General features: G+C 41.4%; 1 protein-coding gene across 1 annotated transcript; it reads left to right on the top strand.

Moving 5' to 3' along the window:
• The first annotated feature begins 13,012 nt into the window (after positions 1-13,012).
• On the top strand, positions 13,013-22,112 carry tmem106ba (transmembrane protein 106Ba). The gene is made up of 8 exons (XM_061777820.1): positions 13,013-13,163; positions 14,750-14,965; positions 15,855-15,918; positions 15,994-16,153; positions 17,012-17,155; positions 20,709-20,758; positions 20,842-20,895; positions 21,173-22,112. Exons 2-8 carry the CDS (start codon positions 14,764-14,766, stop codon positions 21,288-21,290), a joined length of 792 nt encoding a protein of 263 aa, XP_061633804.1. The 5' UTR covers positions 13,013-13,163; positions 14,750-14,763; the 3' UTR covers positions 21,291-22,112.
• The last annotated feature ends 2,345 nt before the right edge of the window (positions 22,113-24,457 follow it).

Genomic DNA, 24,457 nt, shown 5'->3' on the forward strand with positions numbered 1-24,457 from the left:
TCAAATCTGTCGGGCAATACTTGGAGGGCTTGAGCGCACACCCGAGTGAGAAGAAAGCGGCGGAATTTGGGGCAGATCGTTTTAAATCGCCCCAAATAAATACATAAAACAAATTCCACAGTGACTTTGGCAGAGAGCATCATCTCTCTTTCTCTCTCTCTACCTGTCTGTCTGTTTGTCTGTCGCTCACTTTCACAGCAAGATGAAGAAACTGGGGCACCTTGGCGAAATGTGCTCCACTAGACGTGTGTGTGTGTGTGTGCCTGCGTGTTGTGATGTTTTTAGTCGACACTAATGCAGTGAAAATGGAGTCGACTAGTCGCTGCTGATGTCATCAATGTTTTTCTGTAGAGTACTGCTTTGTGCAAGAATTTATACCGGGACAGCTTCAAATGACAGACCGCTATCCGGGTCGGGATCGAGTCAAGGTCTCGTGTGGACCCACGGTCAATTGCCGTTACATATGGATAAAGTATGTGCGCCGTCAAGTGGCGTTTTTTTCTCCCACAGTTTGCTGTCACGTAGCGTGTACGAGCCACACGCAGCATTGCCGTAGGTCCTGTCGTGATCACGTGACCATAATGCCTGTGGTGCTTTACTTCGAGTTGTTTCCTAGTCCCTCTTTTTTGATTTGCAAGCATCAAAATACAATTTGTACTGACATGTAGACCTGACGACTTTATATGACTTTAAGTCATTCCTGTCGTTTGTTTTTTGATTCAATTCACTTTTGAAAGAATTTTGAAGCACTTTGTATTTCTGTGTTTTTTGGGAATACATGTGCATGCTCACGTTCATGCATTGTTGTCCTTTAGTAGGATCAAAAGAGTTTCATTTATGTTACAGGCGAACTTGCTCAAATGAATCTGTTTAATTCTTATTCCACAAGCGCAATATCAATCAGAAAACAGTGGTGGCGCATGCAAAGTATTCTTGCATTCTTGGGTTTGGTTCCCCCTTAAATAAAACTCATTATTTTCATCATTCAAATTTGACAGGGGGCGGCACGGTGGGCGACTGGTTAGAGCGTCAGCCTCACAGTTCTGAGGACCCGGGGTCCAATCCCCGGCCCCGCCTGTGTGGAGTTTGCATCTTCTCCCCGTGCCTGCGTGGGTTTTCTCCGGGCACTCCGGTTAATTGACAACTCTAAATTGCCCGTAGGTGTGAATGTGAGTGCAAATGGTTGTTTGTTTGTTCCTATGTGCCCTGCGATCGGCTGGCGACCGGTTCAGGGCGTACCCCGCCTCCTGCCCGGTGACAGCTGGGATAGGCTCCAGCACGCCCGCGACCCTCGTGAGGAGAAGCGGCTCACAAAATGGATGGATGGAAATTTGACAGGGTTGTTAACTACACTCTTCACTGTGCTTTGTGAAATTTACAAGACATTTATTTGTGCTTTACAGGGAAAGTGATTCCCATGGTCTAAACACAAGTCGTCAACGACAAAGCGATATTTGTAATTATGCTGCAACCACATCCGGCTGCCCGCCCACTTACCCTGATAAGCAGCTGGACTACATCGCCATAAGTAATGCATCATTTCATTTATACATCCCCCTTTCAGGATTAATATAAAACCACAAAGCGTGTCATTTGGATGTACTTTTAACGTCAAGGATTGCCAGTGCTAAATCCCAACAATAGCGCACGGCACCAAACATGTATGAAACACACGTGGGATTAACGTGATTTGTTTGACGACATTTCCAGTCAAAGCATGTATGGTTGTAGTGTGGGGATTTGGTGCCAGATGGGAGGCAAAACCCGACAGCGGTGCACTTGACGACATCAACAGGAAGCACGTTACGGAAGCGATCGGATGCCGTTGTACTCGAACCATTTGCAGATAGTTCGAAATGTGTTACATTACGGCTCCAAAAAAGGCAAAACCGTCAAATGATGACATCATGTGAAACGTTACCGATACCGGAGTGATATCCATCTTAAGGTCGATATACAAGTACGCACTTTGTCCTCACTAGACAATTCAGTGCACTAGCGGAACGAGCAGGGCACACCAGTACTAGTAAAATGTTTCCACTACTAGTGCGACTTTAGACCTACTAGTATGCAATTAAAACTTACAAAACTACTGTGCTGCACTAATAACACTACTACGTACGTCCAACTTGCAGGCACTAGTGGCCTCCTGGACCGAACTAGTAGCACCAAAATGCCCACAAGTAGTTTTGCCTCACTAGTAACATGCAGTTGTCCTACTAGTATGCCAAAGTTGTAGAAATGTGAGAAACGGGGGGAATAAAACAAAACGAAAAAAAAAAAACCATGACTTATAAAGACACTGTTGTTGTACTACTGCGCTGAAATGTCTTGAGGACAAAAAGCGTCCAAAATATTGGGGGGGAAAGAAATGTACGATTTTATTGTAAGACCATAACGCCAAGCCTAGTATGTACGTACTGTGTGTGTGTGACCAGTCATTCAGCTCAATTACATATCTGAAAGCGTATGTCCATTTATGGTCAATTTAATACTTTTTTCACAAATCAATACTATTGGTCAGTTCCCACATCGTCTGTTATTTTGATGGATTATTGACCAATTAAAAGTGTTGACTATAGCTTCAAGACAAATCTATTAGCTTTCTTGGCCACTCCCACTCTCTGAGAAGGGTCAGAAAACTTTGATATGGCTGGCACTGGCGCCATGATGTATCATTATAATCAATAACAGCATGATAAATTGGTGATTGGACATGATTTTGGAAAAGTGATGTTGGCGTGCAATGGTATATGATAGCAATGTAAGGCCCAATAGCAACTTGTACAATGCGGCATTTAGTACTAGTAGTAACTCGAGCAAGATGGCATTTTGGGGGATTTCCTGAAAAGTAGTAGTTTCGGAGATCATGGATTCTGCCCAACAGCAACAATAGGCATCATAAAAATCAAGAGTCAATTATTTGCACCATTATCCAAAATAAAGTTCCAATGGAATTGCTTACTCGTTTGGCGTGGTGTGTAAACCTTTGTAGTACCTGCCATTTGAAAAAAAACAATTTCTTTTTTATATTTGTAGCTGGATGATTATTTTGTAATATCCGTGGTCTTAATGTTAAACCTTTGATGCTATTTTTGTTGTTGTTGTTGTTTTTTGATTCAAGTTTCTTTGGAGCCCAAAATGTCCCGGGTGGTGAAGAGTCCAAGAAAATATGGGTCAGAGAGAGAGAGACAGAGAGTGGAGCAGAACGAGGTCACGTATCAGATACTCGCTGCTTTTAGCGGCCACTCTGCCAAGCCACTGGAAAAAATGAAAAATAAACTGACCCACTTCTGACCTTCGCGTCCTGCCAGCATCCTCAGCAGGTCGCCCTGGGACTTACGGTCAACGACATGCGTATAGCGATACAATAAACTGGACGGAGTTTTGGGTTTGTGCGGGTTCCCATGCGGGGGGGAAAGGTGCGCCAACTCTGTCTGGGTGTTGATGAAAGGGCCTGCGTGGCTTCAAATGTTTGCGAATATCAGTTCTACAAAGTATAATCAACATAGCTATAAACTAGGGATGCACCACTTTGCATGTTACATAGAATTGACTTGGGACACGGTGGGCGACTGGTTGCTCACCAGTCGCCCACCGTTGCCTCACAGTTCTGAGGACTGGGGTTCAAATCCTGGCCTCGCCTGTGTGGAGTTTGCATGTTCTCCCAATGCTTGCGTGGCTTTTCTCCGGGAACTCCGGTTTCCTCGCACATCCCAAGTAGGTTGATTGAAGACTCTAAATTGAATGTGAGTGTGAATGGTTGTTTGTTTATATGTCTGCTGCGATTGGCTGCCGACCAGTTTAGGGTGTACCCCGCCTCTCACCCAGAGATAGCTGGGATAGGCTCGCCAGCACGCCCGCGACCCTTGTGAAAATAGGCAGTACAGAAAATGGATGGAATGATGGATGGATAATTGACTGCTTGTTTGTTTTCTATTTGGTCCTCCATGGTCCTCAGTCGGAAAAGGGTGGCGTGCCCTCTCCAGGGCGGGGATGAGATCCTGCCCCGAGTGGAGGACTTCAAGTATCTTGGGGTCTTGTTCACGAGTGAGGGAAGAATGGAACGGGAGATCGACAGGCGGATCGGTCCAGCGTCTGCAGTGATGCGGACTTTGTATCGGTCCGTTGTGGTAAAGGAGGAGCTAAGCCGAAAGGCGAAGCGCTCGATTTACCGGTCGATCTACGTTCCTACCCTCACCTATGGTCACGAGCTGTGGGTCGTGACCGAAAGAACGAGATCCCGGATGCAAGCGGCCGAAATGAGTTTCCTCCGCAGGGTGTCCGGGCTCTCCCTTAGAGATAGGGTGAGAAGTTCAGTCATCCGAGAGGATCTCAGAGTAGAGCCGCTGCTCCTCCGCATCGAGAGGAGCCAGATGAGGTGGCTGGGGCATCTGATTCGGATGCCTCCCGGACGCCTCCCTGGTAAGGTGTTCCGGGCACGTCCCACCGGGAGGACACGCTGGAGAGACTATGTCTTTCGGCTGGCCTGGAAACGCCTCGGGATCCCCCGGAAGAGCTGGATGAAGTGGCCGGGGAGAGGGAAGTCTGGGCCTCGCTGCTAAAGCTACTGCCCCCGCGGCCCGACCTCAGATAAGCGGTAGAAAATGGATGGATGGATGGATTGATGTTTTCTATTTGTACTATTGTGAAAAGTTGTGGGGATCTACTCACAAAACAATAATAAATGCAATTGTAGTTCTGCAAAAACAAGTACGTATTATCAATAAGGATGATTATTACACTAACACAGACCTACTTTTTATTAACTCAAATGTTATGAAATTATAAATTATATTAAATTTTGGAATGATGCAAGTATAAATTTGAAAAATTGGGATCCATTTTTCCATCATTTTCTATACCGCTTATTTTTCAAAATACTTCATTTGTAAAGCTGTTTTGGAAGATTGTAAACAAATAATGTGTTTTTTTCGCCCTTATATTTTGGAAGCTGGTAACTTAATTACATGTGGTTTTTCAAAAGTAGGCTAGGCTTTTATAAGCATTTTGCTTTTGCATGTGACAGTTCTGTAAGAGCTTTGTATTGTGAAATATGTTTCTGTATGGTGACTGAATAAAACTACGACTACTAATACCAAAAAAGAAAGGCAACTCACGACGCAGCTGAGTGGGCGACGGGCTTGGCGAATAATGGAGTGGGTCTCAGGGTTGGGGATAGGGGTCCGCCAACTCTGTCACGGTGATGAAAGGGGATGTTTGGCTCCAAAAATCTTGGGAAATGCTGTTTTGTGATGTAAAATCATTCTAGCAATATACTTAACAGGGTTTGTTTTATTTGATGTGCCGACTCCATATTAGTGTAGGTATCAGTATTAGTGAGAATTAATTAAAAAAAAAAATGCTTCCAGCGTTGGAGCACTCGTATCGAAAACATAATCTGGCAACATGATGTAAATTTTGTTGGCATGTTTTGACCTGCGTAGTCACTGTTTTGATTTCTGCCCAATGAAAGCAGGTGTAAATAGCTCGTGGGGTTCCTCAGGGTATTTTGGATACAGAGTGCATATGTGTGAGTTCAAGTCAAAAAAGTATTTTATTCCAAGGCCAAAAAGGGATAAATTAAAAAAATCCCGACTCTATTTTTGCACTTGGAAACAACACTTGGACGACCCTCACAAGCGAGATTTCGAAGTTGGTTAGCTGGAGAGTACTTCGATGATGTTCCAAAGAAATGGCATAATCAGAAATTAGATATTTCTATTTTGTTTGAATCTGAAAAGTCACACTGAAAAGAAAAAAAAGACAAATTACAAGAATAAAGTTGCATTTTTAAATGAACCTTTATTCTCTTACAATTTCTCTCCATTACAAATATGATTTTCTTCTGGTAAACAAATTCTAACTTTTGAACTGTCATATTCCAACTCCATCCCTCCATTTTCTTTATCGAGTATCGCTTCTCCTCACAAGGGTGGCGGGCTGCTGGAGCCTATCCCAGCCATCTTCAGGCGGGAGGCGGGGTACACCCTGAACCGGTCGCCAGCCGATCATATCACAACTCTATTCTCATAAAATTAACTCGTACCTTTTTCCTATGAACAATTTATTCTCGTAATATTAGGACTTTAGTCTCATAATATCCAACTTTTTGAGCAATCATTTTTCAATTATTCATGATAAAACTGCAACTATGATTTTGAACAATATATTCCTGTCATTTCAGACTTGTTTCTCTTAAACTGTTTGAAATGCTTTACCATAAAATTGCAACTTTTGTTTACCCAAAAAATGCAAAATAATGTACACTAAAATTACAACTTTTATTATTAAGAATTTATTCTCATAATATTACAACAAGAAGAGGCAACTGAGCTCCAGTAAATAGTCGTTGTTCCCTCAGAGTCAGTTTTTGATATTGATATGGCTGTTTTTAAATAAGTTGAAATGTGTTTGAAATAAGTGTGGAAGGGATACAACGCTGTGAAAAGGATGATTTTTATATGGTGGATCTGGATGATATCATCTTGATAAAAGGGGGTTCGTTGTAAATCTAATGAGCAGAGGTTTGGGTGGGCGAGCGAGGTTCATTTTTTTTTTTTAAAATGACACTTGTGTTATTGCGACTGCAGGCCCAATGAAGCGTACGTTAAGCACAGCGGTGACAGGCAGCAATCCAGTCATCACTGATAGACTTTTTTCTCTCTCTCTCTCTCTCGCTCTCTCGCTCCCTGCTGCCATAGCAACACGCTTGGGAAAAAAAAAAAAAAAAAAACATGCTGACCTGATGTTAATATGATCTGACAGGAAAGAACGTGCATGTGTGTGTATGTTTTACTGAGAGACACACTTTTTGTTCGCGTTTCTGCCTGCAGTCATTGGGTTTGGGCATGCACACTTGTATTTATGCGGAAAGCCCATTATTGGGCTGCTGTTCTGCTTCTCAGCTGGGACAAACAAACCCGAACCACCCCATCACCCCCCGACACTCACCCACAAAGTTAGTGTACACGTGATGCGAAAATTACTCCATCCACTCTTTGACAGCCCGCTTTTTTTTTTTTTTTTTTTTTTTTGTGAATCAGTTGAAAAGCGATGGTCAAAGGTTTGTTGAGGGCGCGGACCAAGGTCCAGTGAACTCCAGCATTGAACTTTCATGTTTAAAGAGAAAAACTGGTATCGGGGGCTATCTTTTCTAATATTCTGGTAGAAGTTCAACCAAAAGGGCTCCTTCAAACCAAAATGGCAGACTTCCTGGTCAATTTCTGCATTGGTCCTCAAGACTTTTTCATACGTTCTGTTATGATGGACGTGTCCACCCAATTTCACGTTGATCTGTGAAATTGGTGTCGAGGGTCACCTTTTTCTAACGCTAGCAGAATTTCCCCCAAAATGGCTTACTTCCAGTTCAACTTTAGGCATGGGTCCTTGAGACATTTTCGTGCATGATGTTATGGCAGACTTGTCCACCCGACTTCATGTCAATGGAAGAATCTGGTGTCCTGGGCACCTTTTTTCAATGACTTTCCAGAGGGAGCGATTTTCGGGTGGTCGTGATCATGCGCTTGCTAAAATGTTTAATTAAAATGCATTTTCGGGCGTGTCGAAAATGTGATTCATTGTTCAGAACACAGCAATTCCAAGAGGGCCTCGGCCTCGTAAACAGCAGCATGCATAAGTGAACGACTACGTGGTCACCTCAGATGTCAGCATGACCCTTGAAGGATGCCTTTCTCCCAAGATTAAAAACCCTCCTCCCTACCCACATGACGTCTTCCCCTCAAGGTCTCATAGACATGATGCGAGTCTAGTTGACTTCCTCTAGCGCCTGATCAATTTGCTAAACGAGAAGGTGATCAAGAGCTGCCAGAGTCGCCGCATCCGACTGTCACGTCCGATCTGTTGCGTAGACCATCAGCGAGCGTCGCCCAGGACTTGCCAGCCTCGAGTTGAAGATCTGACACGCCTACGGCGCCTTCATCTCAACACTCCTTTGGTCTCTCTGACAGCACAAGTACAAGTCATTGAGGCAAGGCTGAGAGACAAGCGATCCTTGTTTCTTTGTGTCAAAAAGAAATTGAATCTTCCATTCATGCTTGATTTAGTTATACAGTGGTGCCTTGAGGTACTTTCAAGTTTTTCTAAATACGAGACATTGCTTGGTCAATCTTTAGCTTTGTCTTGTGAGCAAAAATTAGAGACACGAGCGCCGTATGGTGGCAGTGAACTCAACTCACTTCACAACCAGCAGCAGATTTGCAGATAATGAACAATTCTTCAGCTCTGTATTGCCACTCCAAATTGAAGTCCAACCTAAACCAAGACAATGAGATGTTGTGTATTGAAAAAAATTCCTTATCCTCTGAGAAGTAGTTGTGAAAGTCTTCTTCATTTGCTTTCATGGCTGTATTATTCCGCCCCCGGTGGCCAAACTGCACAGACTCGTAGGAGTTGCAATGAATTAATCATGATGCACAAATTGTTTCTTTACATTCTATTTCATTATGTTACTACTATATGTTTTACAAAGTACAGATTATAGAGTGCTATATTCCTTATTAAAAAAAATTACAAACATTTTTGGGTTGTTTTTTTGGGGCAGGCTGGAATGGATTAATGGCATTGCCATTCATTTAAATGGGAAGGCACGATTTGAGATACGAGGAGCACAAACCACACCTTGGTTGTTCTCTTTTATTTGATATAATTGATTGATTTATTTACACAATACTGTGCAATTTTTGTAACAAAAAAATATCTTCGGGGGCTGTGACGGATTCATAGCATTTCATTTAAATCAACAATTTGAAATGTTATAATGTTTCTCAAATAAGAAGCTCTGTGGTTGCCAGATTCAGAGCTGGACAGATGCGAGCCCAGCTGGTCAAGGGGATACGATGGGGGGGAGCCGACGCTAACTGTAGGTCAAACAAGAGACAACCTAACATGATGGATGTACTTGGGATGATTGCACGCGCGCACACACACACACAGGCACACACACACCACCCCTGTTGCGCTCTATTTGCTCCCTGAAGTGTCCGAGCGCAGTTTGGAGGCGTGTGACTGGACGTCCTGCTGTGTTTTTAACACGAGACCAACATGGCTGCCCGGGATGGCACCATGTGACCATTAAAATTACACATTTCAATTTATTTTGATTTGTTCCACATATTAAGCAGAATTAAATAGCCAGTGGACATTTTTGTCTTGCTGCGTTGGCCTGTTACCAGTGCCTTTAAGAAGAAGAATCATCTTTTATTGTCATGAACATGCATGCACACGAAATTTGTTCTCTGCATTGAACCCATCACAGTGAACACATACACATGTTAGCGGAACACACTGGAGCAGGGGGCAGCTGAAGCGCCCGGGGAGCATTTCGGGGTATCAGTGTCTTGCTCAGGGACACCACAGCCGTGAGTCCGGGGGATGTTGGCGGATGGTCCAGTCGGGGTTTTGAACCTAGGTCCCCCACGGTGGCAGGCGATGATCTTAACCATTGGGCCACGGCTGCCCCCTTTAAGCATTTGTTCAATGGGCATTTTTTTGCTGTGTCCTGCACTTTTATTGCCCCATCCTGTACTGTTTTTCCACATGCTGCATTGTTTTTAAGATATGATAACCTTTCTTAGTCCCACAATGGGAAAGCTTGCATTTTCTTTCCAGCTGGCACTTTTTTTCTGCAACCTGCACTTTACGCCGCATCCTGCACCATTTTTTTCTCAGCATTCTGCATTGTTTTTCCCCACACCCTGTACTGTTTTACCCCATCCAGCAATGTTATTCTCACATTCTACACGGTTTTACTCTGCATCCTGGATTGTTTTCCCCATCCTGCACTGTTGTTTTAGTATCCTGCACTGTTTTTCCCCAATCCTGCACTGTTTTTCACTATCCTGCACTGTTTTTTTCTGAACTCAAAACTGTTTTCCCCATCCTGCACTCTTTTTCCTGCATCCTTCAACAGTGCTCCCACATCCTGCGCTATTTTCTCCTATCCTGCACAGTTTTCCCCCATCCTCAACATTTTTTTACCCCATCCTGCACTGTTTATCCTCCGTCCTCATCTGTTTTGTCTGCATTCTTCAGTTTTTACGCCATCCTGCACTGTTTCGTCCATATCCTGAACAGGTTTTCCCCCCATCCTGAACTCTTTTGTCTGCCCCTTGTACTTTTTTTACCCATCCGGTGCAGCATTCACACTGAGAGTTGTTGAGTTAAAAATGCCATGAAATGCTACTTTAAGATAACGAGTGGGCCTATTCCACAAGATGGACCACCACCGTGGGGGAAGCTTTGCGATTGTGTGCGGCCTGCAGGGATTTTTGTTCCATTTAGTTTTTTCCTAACGACTTGAGAAAAGTCATTAAAATAGTTTCTTGCAGTGTGACCAAACAGATTAAGAATGTGATTCATTTTGGAACTTGTTAAAACTGATGCAGTGTGATCTCACGAGATGGGATAGCATGCTCTGATATAGAATATGACACAATTTATATTTAATACAGATTCAACTCTGTGCTGTCTTTAAAGTAATTTCCTTGGTGGGTGTCCACCTGTCTTCCTGTTTCTGACCAGGGGCCGAATGTCTTCTCACATCCTAGCATACCTATTTTTCATTGGCCAATGGGGCAGCTATAATTGAGCAGTATGAAATCTGCCTGGCAACAAGTGGCTGCAAATGTTTAACTTGAGCAGGAGGAAAAATTCACAAATGTGTTGCAAATGCAGTATCGCTAAACTAGCGAAGCGACATCAACATTAAGTACTGTAGCTAGCATGAGTTAACATCTATTTTCATACTGCTGATAAAAGTCTGAGCATATATTGTATATTTATAGTAGCATTTCTTTGCTTTTTACAAGCTTAACATACTTTATTTCTACATTCAATTGTGTATGGTATCTTAAAGCATTGTACCATTACGATATAATGAATCAGCGACATAGAGACCCAATATGAAGATATTTTGTTATATATAGTTTTACCCCTACCACATAAATTTAACTCATTTAAACTTTCTAAAAGACACTTTTGAAAGTTGTCACTCTCTCACTGTCAAGAAGGAAAAGAAGACTCTTGCTTGCCCACTTACGAATAATGAAACGAAAGTCCGCTATCTTAATGCTAACATATAATCTGAAACACCTTTAGACCAGCTAACGTAAATTAGCATAGGTTAGTAATCGTCCTCCTTAACTTGTTGCTAGGTACGCTGCATCTTTTCCAGTAGAGCTAAGTGCTGACCGGCGTGTTGTGGCACAACGTGGTACAGAACTCTAAATTTGGACTTTCCATCCTTAGAGGTTCAATGAATTACTATTTTTGGTAGGGTTTTTTTTTCCCCCAGTGATACCGTATCAGTGTGACATAGAAAACTTTCCTTAAACATAGCAGACATAGTGTGACGTTGTTTTTTTTTTAAGTCATTCAAAAGTTCTATTTTACCATCATTTGAAAGAAGTTATGGTTGGGGGGGGGGGGGGGGGGGGGGGGGTGAGAGGCTATTCCTTTTATAACATCCATTAAATGTGGTGCTGATGTTTAAAAATAGCTGTTGGTGATTTCAGAGCCATTTAGTCGACAAAATGTCCATATCAGCCGCTGCAGACTTGCTCTGAGCTTGTCAAAGATTCATATTTCACTCCTTGACTTATAAATGACTGTTTCTCACCAACTATCAGTGTGAAACTCAGGACGATTCACAGTTAAAACGGTGCATAATTGAAAGCATATTTGCTGCAAAAGTCCTAAATCTGTTCTAGCGCGGGGATATTTACAGCCTCTGTCTGATGCCCATTCTTGTCATTTAGCCCGAGTATTAAGACAAACTCCATAACGACGCCAAGTAGGTCATTGTAATGGCCAAACTGGAGTTTTATTTGTAGCATATTTTTCATGTTGAATGCCAAACTGCCTGCGCACTGGAAATTCACAGTGACTGAAAAGAATCTGTCCTGCCATAAAATCGAGAGATGTTGTTTTGCGGTGTAATTGGACATTTCAAATAGTGTGCACTGAGTCACTCTGATTTGTGGGGGCGGGGCAACCTCAGGAGAGGTTCAACACATGAAAATGTTTACATAGGAACCACTGAGCCACGCGTGGCTGCACACTGCCACCGTCTGGCCCGTTCACTCGCCACTATTTTCATACACATTGTCTTTCCTATGCGTATGCATTCACAAATGGTAGAATATTTGACTCTCACTTGTATGCAAAAATAGGTATACGTTAACAATGTATTTAAAAAATGAGAAATACGGTCCTATTTCGATATTGTTTTTCAACACAAACAATACTTTCTTTCAAATATAGGATTTTGCAACCTGCTGCAGATAAAGTAGCTAAAGTTAGCATGTATACAAATCACAAAAAAATATAAGAACTATAGCATATTTATAATGATAAATAACATGTTTTAATGCAAGTATAATCATTTGATAAACATTTTAATGGTGCCCCTAAAAAGATCCACAATTACAACGATGGATAAAGGGATAAATAGAATTGATATAAATCCTTTATCTGTGAACATAACTTATTGTGTAGTTATACAGTTTATATAAATTGTATAAATTAACCATATTCTTTCTCTAGTTTCCATTGTGGTTAAACGTAAGTATAAGCATGAGGCTCTGTATGAATTTGAGTTCTTTTCTTAATATTTATTACAGTAATTTTAATGAATCAAGGGCAAATTCAATTCATTTAAAATAATATAGAATGTTTAATAATATAATATTGAGATACATTCCCCCCCAAATAGCTATTTTTTATTATTGAGATTTTTAACATCCATTTTTAACCGGTTTAACCTGTGACGCATGTTGTCACGTGTTCTAGCATTTTCTCGAAATAAATAATACAAAAAATTACTTTATATTATTATTATTGTTTGTTATTATTATTTGTATTTTTTTTCCATTATTTACATTTGAGAATATGATATTTGTCATCCATAGTCCATCGCTTAACCCATTGGGCTTAACCTGTGTTTTTTATTTTCTTAACCTGTGTATTTAATATGATAGTGTCGCTAGAGTGACGTCACGCATGTCGGCAGCTTCTGGCCAATCGGGAGAAGGGAGTGGGGCGTTCCCTCCGGCTTCGTTCTCCCGTGGTGATAAGAAGCACAACAAGCGCTTCGACCCAACCGTATGACGGCCAACTCCGCAAATTAAAGAGCGACAACAAGGGTGAGTCTGTATGGAACGGATTGCCGCCGCACTGTCTCTAAAGAACAAAATAAAATGGAAAGATTAAACCATCAATTCCAAAAAGCAGTTGGAGTTGACGCATTGGCGTCTATTGCGTTTGTTTCGCGACACTCAGTAGCTCGATGTCAGCAGACCGTGACGACATCAGGTTATTATGTGGGTAAACGGTATAAATCCCCCATTTACAATTGCAAAATGTAACCTACAAGCTAATTATTTTTCAAGCTGGCGGTACTTTGTGCTCCCGATCGTGTGCGAGCCTTGTGGAACAACAGCATGGCGGCCTGGGCCAAAGCTTCACGTCGTACGTGCAAACTCAGGCGGGGATGCCAAACTCGTGTTTGCCGTGTGCCGCATCGTCGTTATTGTTGTCCCCCCCCCCCCCCCCCCCCTGAGGGCCGTTGTGACTGAAATCAAATAATCGTGACCTTCTGCAAATGACTATGTTGTCAGTAGTTTTAAGATGAAAAGAAATGTTCATTTTACTCAAACGTATACCTACAAATGGCAAAATGAGACAACCTGACAGTTGTATAATTGAGCTACAAAGCAAATTGATGGCTAAGTTTGGAACTTGGACACTCATTATTAAAAACCATGTTCATATTCCATAAGCATAACAACAATTTAAGCCTTCAAAGTAAGATTTTAACGTACTGCAATTTTAGCACTAACCTTGCTGTGAATGAGATTAACACATTAGCGTTAATATCAGAGTCTCAATTACTATTACAAAAAGGCCCCCCCCCCCCCAAAATATGCAAAACATGCAGATTCAATCCTTTGGTTTTGTGCGACTTAAGAGGCACATTTTACCCCCGATAAGCCATATTTTACAATTCAGAACTGTCGTACGAGTGTAAAAAGAAGCAAGCTAAAAGTAAAGTGTAAAGCCGCTAAACGTAAGATGAAGGCACAGTGCGAAGGTGTTTGTGATGCAGATGCTCATTTTTTGACATTCCTAACGGTCACACAAGAAGATGACCACAAATATGATAAAACAGTCTTAGCTTATGACGATAACGCAAGAGTCTTGCTGATTTGAATTTGTGTAACTTCTCGTTTAGGCCCTTATTAGGCTGTTCGTCCTTCGGGAATAAGTGTTGCCAAAAAAGAAAAATGCAATTTTGTAACTTTCTTAAAAGTCCCACAAGAATTTTAACCACTTAAAAACAACAAAACAGTCTTAGCTTCACGTTGGTAACGCATGTGGTGATGCTCGAGTCTTGCTGATCTGAATTTTTCCTAACTTTGTACTGTATTTAGCCCATTTCTGAGGCTATTCCTTTTGTGCTATAGGGGTGGCCAAAAAAAGCACAAAACAAAGCTAAACACTTTTTTTTTTTTATACTTGTCACAAAATAAGTTGGTTACACCAGTTACTTATTTGAATCCATGTTACTTCCAGTGTACCTCATCTTCACACATGCTCATTCTTTTGGAATAAGGGTCACCCAACTTTTGAGAATTTTGAAAATCAACACTAGCCTCCATTTTGTAGACCATAATTGAGTATAATCACCTTAACGGTGACAATGTGCATGTGTTTTGTGTCTGCGAAATAGTGAGGGTGTCAGCTATGGGGAAGTCCCAGTCACTGCTGGCCAAGCACAAAGACGACAGTCAAGAGGTGCTGACGCAAAATAAGGACGAGTGCGGAGAGACGCCAGCGCAGGACGAAGCCAAAAACGGCGACGTGTCGCAGTTTCCTTATGTGGAGTTCACCGGTCGGGACAGCGTGACCTGTCCCACGTGTCAGGGCACAGGTCGCATCCCCCGAGGTAAAAAAAAAAATAATAATAATAATTCTTTCAAACTTAAGGCCTTTTCACAGTACGCTTGGCAACGCGCAGTTGACTTTCCCGTTCATTGTGTATGTGCTGAGGGGGCGGGACCACGGAATTCCGCGGCGCGCAAGTGCAGAGGGCAGCTGACTTGATGCAGTGCGCCCTCGAATGGAAAAATTTTCTATTTGAGAGCGGTGACATCAGAAAGCGCCTCAAATAAGAGAGAGGCTGGCTGAGTCATTTGAAATCATTGATTTCTGATTCCTATTTTGGCGGACTTATACTGTAAACGGCAAGGGGAAAATGGAATCAATCTTAACAAATGCGATGTCCCACTATCCTGAGCTTTGGGACAGCAGACAAATGATATACCGAGACGTCTCTGCAAGAGGCTTTCAAACTGCTCCCCGCTCAGCCTGACCTACAAATTCAAGCGTTCGTTGTGGAATTATAGGTCACGGACGAGCTTAGAGACTCAGAGATCCTGCTGTGAAAGTAGTATAGGATGCAACTATTCTTTTTTTTTTTTTTTTTTTTTTTTTTTTTCGCCCCGCCCCCCTCCTGCTGTGTCACCTCCTCCTCCTTAAAAAATAAGCAAACCCAGAGAAGAGGCAGAGTTTTACGATGCATTTAAAAGAGAGTTACTTGAACAAATCTATTAGGCTTAGGCTATTTTCAACACTTTAAATTGGTTAATAATGCGTACAAATAACAGACGTGGTTTGGGCAGGCCAATAGTAGCGATTTAGTGAGGAGCTGAAATTCACAACAGGTGACGGATGAACCGCCAAAGAGCAGAGGCTCGCTCTACGTCATATTTAATGGTCTGTGTACCTCTGCTATACAATATGTGCTTTTATTGTTTTTTCTAATCATTGACCAGGTCAGGAGAATCAGCTGGTGGCTCTGATTCCCTACAGCGACCAAAGGCTGAGGCCGAGCAGGACGTGAGTGTTTATGTACTGATGAGCGATCAAAAGGGACGTCGACTTTGTCTGAGTTCTGTTTTGTCCGGTGCGCAGGAAGCTTTACGTGACCATATCGGTGTGCGTGTGCCTACTATTGTCCAGCCTGGCCGTCTTCTTCCTGTTCCCCCGTACCATCGATGTCTACTACGTGGGCGTGAAGTCGGCCTATGTGGCCTACGACCACGAGAAGCAAATCATCTATCTCAATATTACCGTAAGATTGTCCAGCTGTGTTACCTGCACTGTGTTGGACAGGACAAATCAATGCGAGCACTCACAGAAGCGTGACTCGGCGGTCGGTTAGAGCCTAGAAAGATAATTTTGGGCAACATTCAGGTCCTACTAGCGAATTCCCCCAACGAGCCCCAGTTGAACCCAGGCATCTTACATGCTACACGGGCATAGCTTGGCATGAAAGTTTGCCGATGATTTCTAGGATTCGCCCAGCCAATTTGCGTGAATTCCAGGGCTCATTTCCTCTCGAAAAAACTCCTCCTATGGAATTTGGGCCAAATGATCTCCCATCGCAATCAGTTATCCGGGACAGATGAGCGACATTTTGCAAAGAGTTTTTGCTTACGCCAGCTAACGTAGGGGCAGAGCATGGTGTAATAGTTGACAATGATTTCGAGGATTCTTCCAGCCATTTTGTGCAAATTCCAAAGCTCCTACTTTGACGAACGTCTGTTTGGGAATTTTCCCAATGAGCCCGAGCTGGAACCGGGTATGATTTGGCGAGTGATTCCCAACCACGGTGCGGGACATTTTCCTTTCACTAAATTGGTCAGAAAATGATCATTCCCATACTGGTTTCCCAAACTTCAACGCAACTGATTTATTTCACTGTCATCACATTTGTAGCATTTTTGGCAAAAGAATGTCAAGGATGGAAGATAGCGAGTATGAAGCCAAATTATTGAAGCATTGAGCATTTGAATATTTCTTTTTGTACTTTAGCAAGAACAAGTTACCACGTACTCTATATATATATATATATATACACCCCCTTCAAATCAGTGTTGGGGGTTTACAGCCATAATCTCACGCGTATTTATTCTCCTCTTCCCTCCAGAATACTCTGAACATCACAAATAACAACTACTACGCCATATCAGTCACCAACATCACCGCCCAGGTGGAGTTCGCCAAGACTGTGATCGGCAAGGCCAAGTTCAACAGCAACAGCACTGTCATCGTCCCTCTGGACCAGCGACAGGTCTGTAATGGTGTTTTTTTACAAGAGTACAGTCAACCCTCGTTTATCACGGGGGATACGTTCCAAACTGAATGTTTTACTCCTCCCATACGCTTTAAACACATTTGAACTTAAATTTAAAACACACGTTTTCGCATCACATTGTAAATATATTTCAACACGCAAAAATAAGCAAGCAGTGTTGTCGACTGTGATTACTTCGAGATGGCAGTAACTCCAACAATATTTATATGCTAATGCTGTACATTTTGCATTTATACTAATGAGAGGTGCAACAATTCATCGATGAATTGACAACTAATCTATTATCAAATCGATTCATCATTTAGAGACCTTTAGCTTAAAATTGTTAAAATCGTCGGAAATTCAGCCTCTCAACGGTAAATAATAATTATATTTATTATAACGATAAAGCAGTAAATATTATTTTTATTAATATTTACAGACTGATTATCTTTGTGTTTCATCAAAATAAGACATTTGCAAACATCTTTTACTTTGGAAAACAATTTAACATTTTGGCCTATTTTCTGACATGTTACGGACCAAATCAATAACTGTATCATAATCAATTCATGTTTGTGTATTTTCTGTAAATGTCCTGTTTTTGAATAAAGGGATAGAAGTTTTTTTTTTAATTTGATTCATCGAAGAAATAATCGACTGATTAATTGGTTATGAAAATAATTGTTAGTTAATTAATACTTAATACAAATGCAAAAGCTGAAAATCCCCATTAAAAATCTGAATCAGAATCATCTTTATTTGCCAAGTATGTCCAAAAAACACACAAGGAATTTGTCTCCGCTAGTTGGAGCCGCTCTAGTACGACAACAGACAGTCAATTGACAGAACACTTTGGAGACAGAAAGACATTGACAAAAAAAAACAGTCACTGAGCAGTAAAGGGTTGCAAGTTATCTGGTAATGGCGGTACATTTTTTTTGGACAATTGTGCAAAAAGATGCAGAGTCCTCTAGCAGTTCGAAAGACTAATATTGCAATAGTCCGGTGCAATGACCATTGTGCAAAGGGCGCCGAGACTTCAAGCGAGTAGTGCGATAATTTGGGACAATGTTGATTGTGCAAATGTTGCAGATGCTACTCTGGCATGAGTGGCCAGTGTTGGTCAACAACAGATATGCAAATAGTGCAGCGTGGCGAGACAACTACAGTGAGTGCACGAGTAATACATAATTGGCCCCACACAAATGTGACAACGAACTCAAGTCAAAAAATTAAACTGTTTTTCCAACTTTGCTGCATATTTCCTCTTTGCAATGTTAATTTCTTAAGTCATCTGGTTTCTACCGCGATCATACAGGGCCCTGTCCCCGCTCTGATATGCGTCCTCCTTGGCTTGGCGAAGCTGCTTAAGTTTAGCAGTGAACCACGACTTGTTGTTGTTGAATGCGCAAAATGACTTTGTTGGTACACACACATCTTCACAGAAACTGATATAGGATGTGACAGTGTCTGCATATTCATCCAGGCTGCCAGCTGAATTTTCAAAGACACTCCAGTCTGTGCAGTCTAAACAGCTTTGAAGTTCCATCTTTGCCTCATTGGTCCACTTTTTGACTGTTTTCACCGTAGGCTTTGCGCATTTAAGTTCTTGCCTATATGTTGGTATTAAGTGAATTAAGCAGTGATCAGACGAGCCCAGTGTTGCACGAGGTATAGCACGGTATGCGTTTTTTAGCGTAGTGTAGCAGTGGTCTAAAATGTTATTTTCCCTGGTAGAACAGTCGATGTGCTGCTTGTATTTAGGGAGTTTCTGGTTGAGTTTAGCTTTGTTAAAGTCCCCGAGAATAATGAGGGGTGAGTCCGGGTGTTTTTTTTCAATTTCGTTCACTTGTTCGGTGAGCGTTAGCAGTGCAGCGTTCGTGTTAGCTTGAAGCGGAATATAGGCGCCAGCCAGAATGAATGATGCGAACTCACGCGGCGAGTAGAATGGCTTACAGTTCAAAAACAGCGACTCCAAATGCGGGCTGCAGTGTGTGCCGAGCTCCGTGACGTCTGTACACCATTTTTCGTTGATATATAAGCATATTCCGCCGCCTTTTGTTTTGAGGCGGAATATGCCTCACCCTGCTGGGTGAAGATGAAAACCAGGAAGCATGACGGCGCCATTGGGTACAGCCTCACAAAGCCAAGTCTCCGTAAATCACATGGCGGCGGAACGTCCTTAGTCTTTACTGGTCTTTATCAGAAGATGGAGCTCGCCCATTTTGTTGGGTAGGGAGCGTACATTCGCGAGGTGGATGGACGGAAACGGCAATCTGTATCCTCTCTTGCGGAGTTTCACCTCGTTGCCGGCTCGCTTCCCTCTGTGGCGTCGCCTCCGTTTCCATGCGCCGAGGACCGCGGTCGCTGCTCCGGTGAGTAACTCCGGGAAAAAACTGAGCGGATTTGCGAAAGTTGGTGAAAGAAAGTCCGGAGTAGCCTCCTTGATGGTTAGCAAGTCTCCCCTTGTGTAAGTGAGTCGTGTAATGTCTCCAAAGACGAACGAAAAACACAAAAACAAAAACAATGCTAGAGAGCGCGTAACCGAGGCGACCACACTGTTAGGCGCCATCTTGAATCACTATAAAATGCAGATTTCTCAAGTTTAGGAGGGATTTCCTGGGCTGACAAGTATCTCCATTGCACAAAAATATCTGCTAGGACAGGGACAGACTGGCAACCAAACCATAATTGGGTTGGGTTCAATTTTGAGTTGTCTGCCTTGCTGAGTGGACTACAGTGCCCCGTCCGTCTATTACAGCATCAAAAAAAAAAGAACATCAGTGCCATTAATCTGAGCAACAAAAGAGTCAATTTCAAGTGATCGTCTTCTTAGTTAGATAACAGGGGAAAAGACCATCTACCATAGCCTAACAGATTGTAAGTCTAACAGACTTACAATCAGTCAGTAAAAGAACCATTAAAAGGCGAGGCTAGGCTAGTCTTTATGCTACACCTACCGTAACCAAGCTATGTAGTTCATTAATTAGCCATTCCCCCAGCGATCATGTTAACTCTGTCTGCATTTCCATCACATATATTTTTTAAATCAATTTACCTGCTGTCAATGTAAATCCTGGCTGGCGTTGGGTCGCAGTTTACCTCGCGTAGCATCTTCTTTTCGACTGACACTTGACAAATCCAAACCACGGCAGTTCAGAAGAAGCCTAGCCAATCAGAGGCATGTTCATTTGTGAATATGAGACTTCCTATACTTCATTCATTCATGCCAATTTCCGCCACGTTACGGCTGTGACATGGTGAATTGTTATATTCTGACGTCTGAAGGACATGTAGTATCACGGATGGGTGACCAACATGGTCAAGGAAAAAACGAGCCTCCACCGCTCTAGCAGTCTAAACTGTACAGCACAGCCTTCCTAAATTATGCCCTGTGACAACTGCTCAATATGTATAGCAGAAAGGTTTCTGCAAACTTTGGACTGGACAAAAACTGCTTATGAAAAAAAAAAAAACACAATAACATCTAATCTGCTCACCTTTGAACCATAAATCAAAAATAAAATTCTGTGTTTGTGTTTTACAGATTGACTACACAGTCCCCACTGTCATTGCAGATGAATTAAGCGATATGTTGTAAGTAGACGTACCTCAACGTGTATTCTGTGTACTATGAACTTTTGTCAGAACACACTGGCGTGATATCTTGTTGTCCACAGTGACTACTGCACGCTGCAGTCCATCAGAGTGCACAACATGGTAGTCATGATGCAGTAAGTTGGACTTGATTTTATATCTATATCTATATATATATATATATACCAGATTGCAGTTTATAAAATTAGCGCGAAATCAGCAATAGTCAGTGACAACAAGCCATGAGGCTAGAGTTAACCCAACGCTGCATTCAACAAAACTAGGACGACGGACATTTCTGACAATGATTATAAATAATTTCATCCTATACACTTAAGAAAGGCAACTTCTGAGTTTGTTGTAAAGGAACTTGTTTCTCTGGACTGAAGGTGTCTTTTTTTCCCCCCCCTCCAGGGTGACTGTGACCACGTCGTACTTTGGCCACACCGAGCAGGTGTCCCAGGAGATGTACCAATATGTGGACTGCGGGGGAAACACCACGTCCTTGCACGGTCACGTGCAGGTCTTGTAAGAACAACGCAAGTCCAACCTTGGAGAGCATTCTTCTTACCAAGAAAGGTGAAATTTGGTACTTTCTTACACAATTAAGCAGCCAGTGAGATGTCTTTAATAAAACATCTACATTACGGCTGCTTCTTTGCTATTAACAGTGTGGTAAGGCAGAGTAAAGTACTTGGCAAAAAAAAAAAAAAAAAAAGTTATTTTAACAATAAAAACGTGTTTTAATAAGTTTGCATATGGCACACTCCAACTGCAATGTTTTCCGTGGTTTTTGAGAGCTGGTCTGGACCACTAAAGTCCATGGCACTGTCACCTCCCAGAGGTACTTGTTTAAGCGCAACAAATCCAACTTTTGGAATACTTTATTTTTGAATAAAAAAGTCTGTTAACAGCGAGAGGTACTTTTAGTTTAGTTGATACGGCATATCGTTGAGTGTTCTTGAAAACTGCAACATGGACTGTCTATTTTGCTGTATTTTGACATTTTCTGTCTCAGCTGTTTTTTTTTTTTAGTATTATTTCAACTGTTTTAGCATTTCTTTGGAGTATGATTTTAACACAGATGTGATTGCATTACAATATATCTGATACTTTTCCAATTAAAGTAGGAAAAGGGATGTCTTTAAATTCACAAGACGTTGCAGCATTATTTTTAAGTGTGTAACTGTTAACTTGGCTTCCTTCCTTATCCCTGCTCCTTGTAACTTGTGATCCATTTTGTTAAATATACTATAATTGGATTTGTTAATTTGCGATTAAAAAGGAAAGTAATAAGATGGAGAACATGAGTTTTGCATGAAAGAAGGCCCAAAAATAAAATTGTTGTCATTTCTCTTTGCTGTATTCTCTGTGGACTCCAGGAGGCGCTGTAGACCATGAAATTATTATTTCCAATGCTGTGACGGCACACGTTTTTCCACGTGGTTCGCCTTCAAAACGACGATTAAACATTTCCAATGCAAAGCTGGTTCAGTACAGCCAACTACCCATCACATTCAAGATGCAGCATTGACTGCTAATTATTTTGTGAACAAAAATACAGAAAATGGATGACAAGTCTAAACCAATGATGCCCAACTACTGTGCCACGGCAAATTAATGTGACATTTTTGTATGGTGGTGTGCCAGGACATTTTTCTAACGTAAACAATGTGCCTCACCTCAATAAAGGTTGGGGAACACTGCTCGAAACTTAAAGAAAATGAGACGATGTACAAACGCAACAAAATCGATGACTCGTCAGGAACACTCCGGTCAACAGCTAGCAATCCACGGCACAGTGAATGGAAACTCGGCACACACACAAATCCTACAAGTACATAACTTTATTAGATTTGTTCAAACTCCCAGTAGTATTTACATGCCACCATGTCCAAGTTATTCCGACGACTTTCTCGACCTAGAAACCGCGGCAATCATCTCTGGAGCATCGTGATATGTTCGCATCTGTTACGCTCGTCAAAACGCCGGCCAGCTCACTTCCTGTTTGACAGACTGCTCCCTGCAGCACGGGAATTCAACAGCCCCCCAAAAAACAACTGTATATAGGTCGAAACCCCCATTTACTTAAAAAAAACAACCGCAAATACAGTAAATCCCCGTTTGTTGATTTGAAAGTCTGCGACACAAGTTGACAAGTTTTGTTAGTTTTACGCCTTCCACACACTTTAAACTTGCATTGAAAAGTAAAAATGACACAGAAAACAAAAGAGAATTAAACATTGTATATTTAAACACCAAAATCTTCAAGCAAACCATATAATTTAATCTAACAAAAGTTTTCTAGCTTGATGCTAACATACTGTATAATGGGAAAAGCCGTAAACGGACTAACGGAAAATAGACGTCACAGTAATTTAAAACCTTCAAACAAGTCCTACTTTTATCACATGTGGAGCAGTGGACACATTTCAGTGCATTTTTCAAATCCTATGATAAATATGTGGTTCGACCAAAAAACACAAAATATAACAATAAAATCCTTTTTTGTCAGCCTTGATATTTTGGTTTTATTATTTTACCAAACTACTGCAAAAAATGCAATTTCTATTTAGAGGCTACAAACAGATGTATACATTATGAATCATGTTGGGGAAATTCAGGTAACATTTATTTAAACCTAGCGTTATTCAAATTACACATTAAGATTGACACAAACAATAAAGCAATGTTTTACCAACCTGTTTTAGGGCTCCAAAACTATTGTCACATGAACCAACTGCCAAATCACACTGCTTTTGTCCATTTTTAGTTAGAAAAATGCATGACCTGAAGTGAAAATGTGACCCCCCCATCAACATTCTCCGATTGACTACTGTCGCTGTTCCAGCTGACCTCCACTGGCAGGTCATGTAGGCCACTCACTAATGACTTCTCCACATGTGCGGTCGTCTGCGTGAACTATTTTTCTATTTATGACATTCCCCAGAACACGAAGTCTGAAGTGTTGAATAAATGTACTGGTAATCAATGTAGTAGTTGGGAGTGAAACTATATCAAGGGACTGTTTTGACAATTGTACTTTCAGTTTCTTTGACTTTAGCGGTAAAATATTGGTTGATAGATGTAGACAGCACAAAGATACAGGAACAAATACCTTAAAAATGTTTGAGAAAATATGAAACCAACCTTTTGTTTGGTTGTGCCAGTTGTTTGTTTGAATAGGACAATTAAAAGTGTAAATTAGTCACGTTAACATTAGCAGCAGATACGAGAATCAGATTTTATGTGAAAGCAGTGTAAAAAAAAAAAAAAAAGGTCAAACTTGAAAAGTTAAAAACAAACGTTCAAGTTTTTTTCTGAAGTCGAAGCTAACATAGCTAACTAGCAACCTAATTTGAATTAATGTGATAGCTCACTTTTATGGTTTTAAGTGTTTTAGAATTGACACATTTTAAATATGAAAATACAGTGCATTATAATTGCATTGAAAAATATACAGTATATCTATATAAAGTATATATATAGATGTAACTGAAAAGAGCCAATAAGCTTATAAAATGCCATTTTCTTTCCATTTTGCTGTGGCAGATTTAGCTGAGGTCCGCCAAAATCATGTTTCTCATTGTTTGGCACAAGGTAATCCTTGTTCTTTTCCAATGACATTGTTAGGAAGTCCCTTTACCACCTCGTTTTTGAAATTTTCAATCAAGATGAGATTTTCTATGGTTCTGACAA

The sequence above is a fragment of the Phyllopteryx taeniolatus genome, chromosome 6 (assembly GCF_024500385.1).
Source record: "Phyllopteryx taeniolatus isolate TA_2022b chromosome 6, UOR_Ptae_1.2, whole genome shotgun sequence".
Taxonomy (NCBI): domain Eukaryota; kingdom Metazoa; phylum Chordata; class Actinopteri; order Syngnathiformes; family Syngnathidae; genus Phyllopteryx; species Phyllopteryx taeniolatus.

Excerpts from the sequence above, each read along its gene's own strand:
- tmem106ba (XM_061777820.1), top strand. The coding sequence starts at position 14,764 with ATGGGGAAGTCCCAGTCACTGCTGGCCAAGCACAAAGACGACAGTCAA. Across the intron at positions 14,966-15,854 it reads CACAGGTCGCATCCCCCGAG|GTCAGGAGAATCAGCTGGTG; the intron begins GTAAAAAAAAAA and ends ATCATTGACCAG. Across the intron at positions 20,759-20,841 it reads GATGAATTAAGCGATATGTT|TGACTACTGCACGCTGCAGT; the intron begins GTAAGTAGACGT and ends TGTTGTCCACAG.